The sequence below is a fragment of the Chlorocebus sabaeus genome, chromosome 17 (genome assembly GCF_047675955.1).
Source record: "Chlorocebus sabaeus isolate Y175 chromosome 17, mChlSab1.0.hap1, whole genome shotgun sequence".
In the NCBI taxonomy this organism is placed as follows: domain Eukaryota; kingdom Metazoa; phylum Chordata; class Mammalia; order Primates; family Cercopithecidae; genus Chlorocebus; species Chlorocebus sabaeus.
The window spans coordinates 63,829,787-63,843,564 of NC_132920.1; the positions used below are offsets into that span (position 1 = coordinate 63,829,787).

At 35.1% G+C, this 13,778-nt stretch overlaps 1 protein-coding gene across 1 annotated transcript in view; it reads right to left on the reverse strand.

The window, feature by feature from the left end:
• Window positions 1-13,778, reverse strand: part of LOC103243954 (protein eyes shut homolog) — a 447,411-nt gene that overhangs the window by 226,133 nt on the left and 207,500 nt on the right. The window contains exon 4 of the mRNA XM_037987163.2: window positions 8,170-8,284. Within this exon, the coding sequence (XP_037843091.2) occupies window positions 8,170-8,284 (115 nt within the window). The remainder of the gene's footprint in view (window positions 1-8,169; window positions 8,285-13,778) is intronic.

The following is a 13,778-nucleotide window of genomic DNA, read 5'->3' on the forward strand; positions in this document are numbered from 1 at the left end:
ATTTTATCAAATGTGTGGATTCCACCACAAAGTTAGCAAGCAAAGGAAGACAGAGGAAAGCATGGCATAATCAAAGGAACAAAATAAATCTCCAGGAGACAACCCTTTAAAAAGAGATCTGTATGAATTACCTGACAAAAAATTCAAAGTAACCATTTGGAAAATGTTCAATGAGGACAGAAAAGTGATGCTGAACAAAATGAAAATATCAAAAATGAGAGAAAATATGAAAGAGAACCAACCAAAAAGTTTGGAGCTGAAAACTGTGATGCCTGAATTTAAAAATTCATTACAGAACTTCAACAGCAGTCTTGGTCAAGCAGAAGAGAGAATCATAAAATTCAAAGACAGATCACATGGATGTCACAAAAGGAGAAGAGAGAAAGAAAGAAGGAAAAGCTTATTCTTAGAAATAATGAATGAAAACTTCATAAATATGGGGAAGAAAATGGACACCCAGAATCAAGAAGCTGAAGTATTCCAACAGAAATGAACCTAAAAAAGTCCACTCTGAGACATATTATAGCCCAAAACAGAGAATTTTAAAAGATGCACAAAAAAGGCAGGTTATCATGTAAGTGGGAGCTCCCACAAGACTATCAGTAGATTTTTTCTACAGAAACCTTGCACATCAGAAGGGAAAGGGGTGATATATTTAAAGTGCTAAACATTTTTTAAAGGAGCCTGCAAACCAAGAATACTGTATCTGCCAAAACTGTCCTTCAAGAATGAAGAAGACATAAAGACTTTCCCTATAAACAAAAACTGAGGGATTTAATCATTAGATCTTCCTTACAAGAAATGCTAAAGGAAGTTTTTCAAGTTGAAATAGAAGGCTACTAGACAACAGCGCAAAAACTTATGAAAGTATAAAACTTGCTAATAAAGGTAAATATGTATACAAATATAGAATACTGTAATACTGTAATCATGGTGTGTAAATAAATTTTGGAATTTATTTATTTTTAGTTTGCATTATTTTTTATAGTTTTATTGTTATTTTTATGGTTTTTATTCTGGAATATTTTCTTTTGAAAGATATCAACTTATTTTAGATACAAAGGGTACATGTGCAGGTTTGTTACATGGGTATATTGCATGCTAACTTTAGGAATTTAGAAATTAAGGACAAAAGTGTAAAATAACTATAATTATAAAATATGTTAACATGTACACAATATAAAATGAAGTCATTTTATGATTAATAACATAAAGTATATGTGTGTGTGTGTGTGTGTGTAGGAGCAATAAAGGAATAGCGTTTTAGTACGTTATTGAAGTTATTATTAGGTTAAAATATACTGCTATAGCTATAAAATATTTTGTGTAAGCTTCATGGTAACCATAAAAAATACCCATAGAAGATACAAAAAAACAAAAAATAAAATCAAGTTATGTCACTAAAAAGTCAAAAAGGAAGAAAGCAAGAAAGGAAAGGAGGTTCAAGAAAACTTGTCCTGCAAGAGATTCACTTTAGATTTAAGGATACATACAATCAGAAAGTGAAAGTATGGACAAATATATTCCATGCTCATATTGTTAGGATTTGTGTCCCCACCCAAAGTCTCATCTTAAATTGTAATCCCCTAAATCCCCATAATCCCCACATGTCAAGGGAAAGACCAGATCAAGGTAATTTAATCGTGGGGATAGTTTTCCCATGCTGTTCTTGTGAAAGTGGCAGCTCTCTTGAGATCTGATGGTTTTATAAGTGTTTGGTAGTTCCTCTTGTGTTCATTCTCCTTCCTGCCGTCTTGTAAGACAGGAAGGAGAATGTAATAATACGTTACATTAACAAACGGGAAGATAGCAATCACAGGATCATCTCAATAAATGCGAAATGTCATTTTACAAAATTAGAACTCTTTCATGAAAAAATACTCAGCAAATTAGGATTAGGAGGAAATTAATTCAACAAAATACATATCATACTCAATGGTGAACACCTAAAGCTTTTCCTTCAAGTTGAAGAACAAGATAAGGATGCCCACTCACTGCTTTTATTGAGCATAGTCCTAGAAGTCCTGACTGGAGCAGTTAGGCAAAAGAAAAAAAAAAAAGGAAGAAAATGCATCCAAATAAGAAATAAATAAGTAAAATTATCTTTGTTCACAGATGACACTATAATATATATAGAAAATCTTAATGATGTCTCTGACATATATGCACACACACAAAACTGTTAGAACTAACAAATTTAGCAAAATTTCAGGATACAAAAATCAGCAAAAAATTAATTACACTTCTATGGACTAATTATTAACTATCATAAATAAACTAACAACACAATTTTATAATACACGAAAAAGGATAAAATAGCATAAGAATAAACTTAAGAGGGAAAAAAACATGTAACTTAAAACTACAAAACATTCTTGAAAGAGAAAAAAGGCACAAATAAATAAGAAAGACATTTTACATTCATGGAACATCAATAAAATGTCCATACTATCCAAAGTAGTCTACAGATTCAATACAATCCCTACCAAAATTCCAAAGATATTTTTACAAAAATTGAAAAAACAATGCTGGAATTCGTATGGCACCAAAGGATGCCAAATAGCCAAAACAATCTTGAGAAAGAATACAAAATGGCAGAGGTTCTTACTTCCTGACTTCACAGTATAGTACAAAGCTATAGTAATCAAAAGTGTATGGTGCTGGCATAAAGGCATGTATAAACCGATGAAACATAATAGGCTATGAAAAAATCGCACGCACACATGGTCAAATGATCTTTGAAAAGGGTGCATGTGGAAAATAATCTTCAACAAATGGTCTTTAGAAAACTGGGTATTCACATGCAAAAGAGTGTCATTTTATAATGAGCAAGCATTTGGCATATATCTGAAAGATGTCTTGAGGTAGTAGAAAATTCAGAACTTAGCTGAGGTACAGTCACTGAAGATATCATAATATGTAAAATATTCTATTCTCAACCAGTATGCTACACTGCTTTAACTTGCAATATATAATTATATGGCATTAAAATTCTGATACATCAGTCTAGTGGCAAACCGTAAGTAGGAACAGATAAATATGTTAAATCTGCTTATGCAAAAATTACTCTAATGAGAGTAGGAAATAGTGCATGTTCCCAAGGATTCTCATTATTTTTTTTTTTTTTTTTTTTTTTTTTTTTTTGAGACGGAGTCTTGCTCTGTAGCCCGGGCTGGACTGCAGTGGCCGGATCTCAGCTCACTGCAAGCTCCGCCTTCCGGGTTTACGCCATTCTCCTGCCTCAGCCTCATTATTTTAAGAATGCCCCAGGAATTCCCTGTTAGTCACAAGTAAATTCTCTTCCACTAGTAACTGAGAGACCCTGAAAGGCCTTGAATTCCTTTAGTTTTCACTAAGGCAGTTCCTGACAGGAGAGCTTCAGCAACATCTTGGATTGCAAACATTCTACTGACCATTATATTGACTATAATAACAAAAGAATGAAGACAAGTTCACATTCTAAGGAAGACTCTAGACCACTTTCCACAATATTTTCCACACAGGAAACTAATTTCAAGAAGGTAACCCCCTACTCATCATCAGGAATCAATTTGTTCAGCTCTACGATAATGTTTTCACTGAATCAGTAAGACAATCAATAATATATTTTCCTTTGTTTTTTCTGAAATCCCTTTATTGTATGAGAAAGTAATGGTATAATTTAAAAAGCAAGGATTTAGAAAACTGAAAAAATAAAATTGGATCTTTGTCTTACACTATACATAAAAATCTACTCAAAGTTGATTAAAGACTTAACACCCAAATCATAAAACCCCTAGAGGAAAACATGGGGAAAATACTTCATTAGTTTTGACAATGATTTCTTGGATATGACACCAAAAGCACACACAACAAAAGCAAAAATAGACAAGTGGGACTATGTCAAACTAAAAAGCCTCTGTGCAGCACATCAAACAATGAACAGAGTGAAAAGGAAAACTACAGAATGGGAGAAAATATTTACAAACCATATGTTTGATAAGGAGTTAATATCCAAAACATACAAGGAATTTGTATAACTCAATAGCAATGAACAAACACACAAAACAGACAAACAAAACCCCAATACAACCTGATTAAAAAATAGACAAAAGACTTGAATAGACATTTTTCCAAATAAGACATACAAATGGCCAACAGGTATATGAAAAGATGCTCACCATCAGGGAAATGCAAATAAAACCACAATGAGATATCACATTATACTTGTTAGGATGGCTATTACCCAAACCAGAAAATAACAAGTCTTGGTGAGGATGTGGAGAAATGGAAATTTATGAGCACTGTTGGTCAGGATGTAAGATGATACAGCCACTATAGAAAAAGTATGGGGGTTTCTCAAAAAATTAAAAATAGAACTACCATCTGATCTAGCAATACCACTTCTCAGTATTTATCTAAAAGAATCGGAAATAGGATATTGAAAAGATTATTTGCACTTGGATTTTCATTGTAGCATTATTTGCATTATTCACATCATTCAATAGATAGAAACAACATAAATGTCCTTTAATTGATAAATGAATAAAGAAAATATGGTATAGTATGAGCTCACTTATATGTAGAGTCTAAAAATGTTGAATTCATAGAAATAGAAAGTACAATGGTGATTGCCAGAGACTGGTCAGGAATGGGGATAGACAGAAAAAGAAAAACAATGGTCAAAGGGTACAAACTTCCAATTTGATAAGAGGAATAAATTCTGGTGATCTATTGTATAGCATGGTGACTATAGTTAATAATAACATTTTTAAAAACAACTAAATGAGAGGATTTTCAATTTCTTACCACAAAGAAATGATAAATATTTGAGGTAATAGATGTGCTAATTTGCCTAATTTGATCATTCCACAATGTATACATGTATCAAAACACTACATTGTACCTGATAAATATATACTATTATCTGTCAATTAAAAATACAATAAAGGAAAATGACATATATATGTAGATATTATGGAATATTCAATTTTACAAAAGAAGGAAATCTTGTCATATGGTACAACATAGATGAACCTTGAGGACTTTATGATAAATGAAATAAGCCAGCCACAGAGTACAAATTCTGCATGATTCCACTTAAATAAGGTATAGAAAGTAAACTCATAGAAGCAGAAAGTAGTCAGAGGCTGCAGGGAGAGAGAAATGACAAGTTGCTCTTCAATGAGTATAAAGTTTCAGATAAGATGAAAAAGTTCTAGAGAACTGTTCTATAATAATGCATACTGTTAATATGTAATTAACAGTAATGTACTGTACACATAAAATTTTGTTGCTTAGTAATAGTTGCAATAGAATAAAGGAAAACATCATATGTCACATTCAGCATGTGTATCCCAGAACTTAAAAACAAAACAAAACAATAAATCACATTAGAAATAAAAAAAAAGTAAATGTCATATAAAATGTTGTGAGACCACATAGTTTTGGTTAAAAGCATGGACTATCTAGTGAGAATGTTTGGGTTTGAATCCCCAAATAGCGGTGTGATTTTGGGCAGGAAACTCATCCCTTTTGCGCTGTATTTTCCTTCTCTGTATTTGGAGATAATAATAGTGTTTACTTAGTATTTTTTATATAATTTAAATAATTAAATAATTTAAAATATGAACAGTGCTTAGAACAGTGTCTGGAACATAGTATTATATATTTTCGCTATCATTATCAGAATTAAGAATACATTTTTACTTTTTACTTTCAAATTTACCAAAAAACCCTCCAAATTATTATAGGTGTTTTTTCTTATCCAATCTAGAATATCACATTTCAGATTTCAGACCCTTCGGTGTCAATCTGGCTTTGTTTTGGGTTTATGTACTGAAAAATACTATCTTGTACATAATGATTCTTTGAATATACTTAACAATCCCTACTAAATTATAATGAGTAGAGGCAGTGCTGGAACCTATTTTGATATTTTGTGCCAAAGTCCATGACTCTTAAAATTAAATAGCTTCAGCTCGCAAAATTTTCAGTTCTTGTATCTTTATTCCACAAACCTCCATCATTCTCCCACTGTAATAATAGAGGAAAAGGCAGTAGAAAACGTATAACTCACAGTTGGAAGCCACCTTTAGGTGTTCTTTCTCAGACAGGATCCTGCCAGAACTTGGAGAGAAAGGGCCTGTGCCATAGAGGTTGGCCCTTAGAGGCTGTACTATACCATAACTCTAGGACTGAAGTCTATCTGAGAGAATCTCACCACATATAGCCTCCATGAGAGTGGCCAAATTGAGCTTTGGGGTTAACACAAGTTAGAAGGCAGCAGTGATTCACCCAGGCTTAGGAGCACTTGAGTCGGGCTAAACTTAAGGAGGCAGAGAGCTATAAAAGCATGTGACAGCTCCTGTAGTGGCAGCAGGGAACAGCCATTGAGGCTTTAGAGTGCCTACATGCATTCTCTCTTTACCACCCTAAAATTATCCGGATTATTTTCCATTGATATAGTAAATTCTACTCCCCTGTGTTAATCTGTGCGTGTGCATGCGCGTTACTCGTAGCATTCTCATCGGTATTTCATTTGGTCACAGCCTAAAGGGCAAGGTAACCGATTTGTCAAAGAGGCTAGAAATATGTCCTAGTTAACATTTTCAACAACAAAAGGACACACACACACACACACACACACACACACACACATATATATAATTTTATTTTATTTTTTGAGACGGAGTCTCGCTCTGTCGCCCAGGCTGGAGTGCAGTGGCCGGATCTCGGCTCACTGCAAGCTCCGCCTCTCGGGTTTACGCCATTCCCCTGCCTCAGCCTCCTGAGTAACTGGGACTACAGGGCCGGCCACCTCGCCCGGCTAGTTTTTTTTTTTTTTTTTTTTTTTTTTTCCCGTATTAACAAAAAGATATTTATTGAGCATTTACTGGATTCTATTTGTTAAATATGTGATTCATTAATGTAGAAGTTAGTAGCATATTTTATACTATTCATAAGAAAATACAGATCTTTCAATATAAAAAATGGGCAACTATAAGGAGTGAATAAAGATGTAGTCATATTGAATGCTTTCCATTTTTCACTACGAGTGACTCATATATTTTCCACTGCTTGAATATTCCATGTCTTACATCTAAATGTGTGGCCCTCTCGGGATCTAGAATGACTTTTTAAAACCTAAAAACAATTTTATTCCTACCCTAACAACCCACTTGAACAATTTTGAGTCAGCTGCAGTAGCAAATGAAGAGCAGTACAGTGCCTTATAAAGGAACACAAAAGCGCTGGGAAACAGAGCCTGAGGTAGAGTCTCCTTTCTTATCACTATACAATTCTGGTCAGAAAAGATACTCAGTGTCCCCCAGCTGTAGAAAAGAGAGAATCATTCTACCTTTTCAGCGTTCTTGCAGATATTAAATGAGATAATATTTAAGGCCATAGTTTGGAAAATATAATGTGCTTATACAAATGTTAGATGTGATTATGTGTTTATTTTGGATGCCTACATATATTCAAGAGACTATATAGAAGAAATGAAAATAAAATGAAATTTCCAATCATTAAGGCAGTGCATAGTGGCAGCTTTAATGTCTACCAAAATTAGAGCTCTAATTATACAGATTAATTCTCCATGATGATCAAACGAACTAGGAATTTTTACCATAAATGTATTGCGATAAAGTTACACTAAGAAGAATGTAACCAACCACATCATTAAAACTGAAAGAATTCAGCAAATTGCCTGGTCTCTGGAGGGACAGACATTCTCTCTTCTTTTAATTTAGACTCATTCAATGTTTCTAAGAGAAATTTTCTGGCCAATCAAAATCTGTAAGACTGGGAACGGCCTTTTTAAATAGTGTAAGTACTATCATAGGTTATAAAAACACAAGTTTTAAAAAATTGGCATATTTTCTAATCTTTCTCCACTCTGGAGGTGTCTTTTTTTTTTTTTAAATCAAGCACAATATATTAAATCCAAAGTGTGAGAGGAAAATAAGTTTATTGTTAAATTTGATAAAACTTTTATAGTGACAGGCAACATTAAATATATTTAATCATCCCTAAAGTATGAGTTGAATTTTCTGGTGCTTTGTTGAGAGTTTTTACAAGGAATCTGTTCAATTAAGAAATAGGATTACTACTTAGTAATGTAAAAAATACTTATCTGAAATACTGAGGGCACAGTTAGTGTTTGGAACTGGATATTTGCATACCTACCTGAGAGGCATGGGAAATCTCTGTGTCTTTCTTCTGTACTGGAGGTTTTCCATCTGCAGTCATTTCAATTATACAAACAACTCCAGGGCTGCCAATAGGCATTGTGTGGCTAAACCTAAAACAGAAGAGGCCATTATGATATGTGTTATTGGCAAGAAAAGGGTAACTTCACACGTGGATAGTAAGTGCTTCTTCATTGAGAGAGGTACTTTCTGGATCACAACAATCCTGAAATATGGCCCCAACCAAGTGTGGACATTTTCAAGTAGATAAAGGATGTATTTCTTTTCTAACACTGCGTTTTATTTTCCTTCTCTCCTACTGACTTTAAAACTGGACATGGAATGCTTTCAGAAAGTTAAACCTCCCACAGAATAAAAAGAGCTTCATGTGTATAAGTAGATATTGATAAATTTTAAGTGCTAACTGGGGTTGACATATGGTCTTACTCATGTAGGAGATTGTTGGACAAGTAACATCAATGTTAAATGATACTAAACTCCCTAGGTAAAAATTTCCCCTCCCTGGCCTACAGGGAAATTGAAATGGAATAAGAAATGAAAGGCTGCATATCCCTGAGTAGTGAGATTACACTGTGATACAGTTATCAGAACTCAGAAAGCATGCTGCTAATGTACCGGCTGGTACTGTATCTTAGAGATAAAGAAAAGTATAAGGTTAAGGGAGTTTATAGAATGAATAGCAGAAATGGTCAATACACAACTGAAAATTTATCACAGTTTATAGAATGATGCGATCATATGAAAAGGTACATATACTCAGGTACTTGGCATACTTTTTAAACAGTTTATTTAGAGTTTTAAAAAAAATTCAAACAATATTACCCCGGCACCTGTTGTAACAATAGTAACTTGCATTGTTATAAAGTTTATTTCATAGAGATAATACAGATATGTTCACTGATATTAACAGTGGCTGTTTCCGCATACTGAGAGTGTGGATGATTTCATTTCTCGTTCTTGCTTATTTGTATTTTTTAAATTTTGGACAATGATCACACTTTTTTTTTACTTTTTATTTTGACCAGACTTTCCTGTTTGCCTGGTCCTGAGGCATTTCCCAGGACATGGGACTTCCAGTTTTTTCTTTTTTTTTTGAGACAGAGTCTAGGTCTGTCACCCAGGCTGGAGTGCCGTGGTGCAATCTCGGCTCACTGCAAGCTCTGCCTCCGAGTTCACGCCATTGTCCTGCCTCAGCCTCCAGAGTAACTGGGACTACAGGTGCCCACCATCACGCCTGGCTAATATTTTTGTATTTTTAGTAGAGACGGTGTTTCACTGTGTGAGCTAGGATGGTCTTGATCTCCTGACCTCGTGATCCACCCGCCTCGGCCTCCCAAAGTGCTGGGATTACAGGTGTAAGCCACCATGCCCTGCAGGACTTTCAGTTTTAAAACCAGAGAAGTTTCTGGCAGACCTGGAGAAGTCGGTCATTTTATTTTTCAAAAAAAAAAAAAGTCAATTTTATTAAACAACTATTGGTTAAATAGTAATACTTTTTCTTAAAATAACTTTGTCGACTTAATTAAATTAAAAAACAAAAAAACCCCCTAAGTTTCCTCCTTCTCTTACCCCTCTTAAAGGCACAGCTGTGGGCTGGTTCCTTCTCCTCGCCTACTAGGTAATAAGAATCTGATATGATCCTTCCAATAAATCATTCCACTACCTTTTTGGCTTCCACTTTAGTTTACCAAGGTCATTTCTAATTCTGATGAGATCACTGTTAAAAATTCTTGAATTCTAAGAATTTCCCACTTAGTGTGAATTTTGTACTGTAAAAATATATGAAACATATTTGCCATCAGTGTGGATATGGCCAGGTTGATACGTATGGAGGCTTTTATACTGGAGATGGAGAGAATTGCTCTCAGGGAATGCACAAGATCTCTGCTTTTTTCATTCAGAGCTTGTTGAAATCTAACTTGGAACTGAAGCTCCACCAAAGTAAGCTATTCACTCTATTTGCTTTCTGTTATTCCTTCTTTTCTCCCCCTGACCCTTCCACAGGTGATGGTTTATATTATCTCCCTGGTTTATGAACTATGTTGGAAATTGATATGCTAAGTCTCCCAGAATTTTTTCCACATGTTGATTCTTATGTTCATTTTTATGATGTCTCATGCTTGCTTATAGACCAAATTGTGTCATAAGAAACAAAAAAACCCTATAAACAAATGAGATATTATGACACATAAATCATTTGATGAAAAGCCTAAGAGCATATCCCTTATGCCTCAGAACATATCCCTTATGCCTCTCAAGTATTGCTGAGTCTAATGATTTAAAGACTTAAGGATCGTGTTTTGAGATAATCCGTTGACTGGCTGAGTGATCTTAGGCAAACCACTTAACCTCTCTTCCCTGAAGTGTGATTATGCACGGAAGGGAGATAATCATTCTAAGCTCATAAATGGTTAGTGAGAATCACATTATTTAATGTACATAAATCATTCAGTGCTCATATTAAAATCCAAGTTAAAGCAATTATTTGCTGACTAGACAGGGATCTCTAAAGAGATTTTTGTAAAAATAAATTACATAGTCAAGTTGAAGTGTTCATCCACTTCTACTAATATTGCTCATAATGGAAATCAAAATCAAATACTCAAGTTGCATTATTTTAAAAACTAAAACTCGATGAAACGGACTTTTTTTTTCAGTGCCCTTAACATTTTTGCACTTCAGAGTTATAATTTTTAGGTATGCTTAGCAATATTGGTGGAAACATTCTGATTTGGAAAAGACAATTTATTTGTAGATTTTTAGAAGACCTGCCCAAATGGAAGTTCAGGTTATCTAAAACAAATGAAAGGGCGGCAAAAAGGTAAAAAAAAGAAGAGTTCATTTCTTAATTAATTAAATCAAGTAATTTAAATAATTTATCCAGCTCTTAAACAATAGAATAATAATAACACAGAAAGACATTTGTGTGAAATAGAAAAAGAGATACATGTAATTTGAATTGCATAAGATAATTTTAATAAAAATATGCAGAGGATAACAGCAGAGCTACTTTTACTAATATTAACTATCTCTGTATCCTCATGATATGGGAGGCAGGCAGGGAAATGCTGGGTAGAGAAGGGCAGGGTTCCTGGCAAGGGCTCCACCCTTGGGCCTATGCCCATGAACTTAAATGAGAACAGACACTCCTATTTTCATGCACAAATGTTGCATTTTCCAAGACCACTCTGGCCCACCATGCCGCCTATCCTGTGCCCATATAAACCTGAGACCTTAGCAGGCACACACAGAAGCAGCTGAATGTCGAGACCAATAGACTAGCAGACCAGCCATGGTGGAACAATGTAGCAGAGAAAGAGAGAATAGTATTGATGTCTAGATGCCAAGCGGAGTTTGGCTGGGGGCTGTCAGAGAAGAGTCCAGCTCCTGGGAGGTCCGACTCCAGGGGAAGACCATCTTCCTACTCCATCCCCACTTCCAGCTCCCTTCCATGTTGCTGAGAGCCACCTCCAGCACTCAATAAAACCTTGCACTCTTCCTTTGAGCCTGTATATGATCTGATTCTTCTGGAACACCGGGCAAGAGCTCAGGATACAGAAGGCTGTCACACTGGCCCCCTGCCCTTGCAATAAGGCAGAGGGTCCATTGAGCTGATTAACACGCAAGCCACCCACAGAGAACAAAGCTAAAGGAGCACACTGTAACACATGCCCACTTGGGTTTCGGGAGTCACAGACACCCACCCCTAGAGGCCGAGAGCCCAAAGCACTCGCCCTGGCCTCTGTACCTGCCTATCTGCATGCTACTTCTAGGGATTTGAGCTGCAAGGTGACCAAACAGGGGAGCCATATCCCTGTCACACGTCCTGTGAGGGGAATAGGGGAACTTTCCTGTTTCACTGGGAATGAAGATGATTTTTTGTGTATGTGTGTGTGTAGAGATAGGGTCCCACTATGTTGCCCAGGCAGGTCTTGAACTCCTGGGCTTAAGTGATCCTTCTGCCTTTGCCTCCCAAAGAGCTGGGATTGTAGGCATGAGCCTCTGTGCCTGGCCAGAGGATGATTTTTAAATTGTGTCTTTTGCTTATTTGTATTTTCTAAATTTTGGACACTGAACATATGTTTTCAATCTTATCTCTTAAGGAATTCAGCTTTTATTAACAAGACAATAATTAAAGAATTTTCCAACGTTTTTCTGTTGTTTCCTGGATTCCATTCCTTCCTTCCAGGTACACCTATGTACATAATAGCCAAGATTTGGAAGTAACTTAAGTGTTCAACAATAGATGAATAGATCAAGAAAATGTGGTACATATACACACAATGGAGTACTGTTCAGCCATAAAATAGAATGAGATCCTGTCATTTGCAACAACATGGATGGAACTGGAGGTCATTATGTTAGGTAAAATAAACCAGGCATAGAAAGACAAACTTTCTCACTTGTTTGTGGGAGCTAAAAATTAGAACAATTGAACTCATGAAGATAGATAGTAGAATGGTTACCCTAGGCTGGGAAGTATAGTAGGGGTCTGAGGAGCTGGAAAGATTGTTACTGGGTACAAAAATAGAGTTAGAATAAGATCTACTACTTGATGGCACAACCGGGTGACTATAGTCAATAATAATTGTATGCTTTAAAATAAAAAACACAATTGGATTATTTGTAACACAAAGGATGAATGCTTGTGTTGATGGATACCCCATTTTAAACTGATGTGATTTACACATTGTGTATTTGTGTCAAAACATCCCATATATCCCATAAATACAGACAACCACTATGGACCCTCAAAACTTAAAAATTAAAAAAAAATTCCTCAAACTTTGGAAAATTTTTATCTGAATCATCTTGAATATTGCTTTTTTGTATTCTCTGAATGATATGGTTTGGCTGTGTTTCCACCCACATCCCATCTTGAATTGTAGTTCCCATAATCCCCATATGTCATGAGAGGAAACCAGTAGGAGGTAATTGAATCATGGAGGTGGTTACTTCCATGCTGTTCTTGTGATAGTGAGTCAGTTCTCATAGATCTGATGGTTTATAAGGGGCTTTTCCCCCTCTTTACTCTGCACTTTTCCTTCTTGCCATCACATGAAGAAGGACATGTTTGCTTCCCCTTCTGCCATAATTGTAAATTTCCTGAGGCCTCCCCAGTCATGTGGAACTGTGAGTCAATTAAACCTCTTTCCTTTATAAATTAGCTAGTCCTTTATAGTAACATGAGAATGGACTAATACACTGAACACTGAAATCTCTATTCGTAGAACTTATGTTAGACATTTTTTGGAAAGCTGTTAAGCAGTCCTCTAAACTTCTTAATCTTGCTTTTACTCTTAAAAAAAATTCTCTTAATTTTTCTGTCTGACTTTCTTCTTAGGTGTCATTTTTTTCTTCAACTGTTTTTAGACTAGAGTTTATCCTATCTACTGAGTTTTAAATGTCTATGATTTTTTTATTCTCAAGATTTTGAATATATTTCTTTTTTTGTGTTTAATTTCTGCTTGTTATGCTTTTATAACTTTTCCCCTATTTTAACTACTATTTTAGTATACTTTCTTGTAAAATGTTATTTTTAATTGAAAATATTGGAATTCAGTTTCCACTCTTTAAATGAGGAAC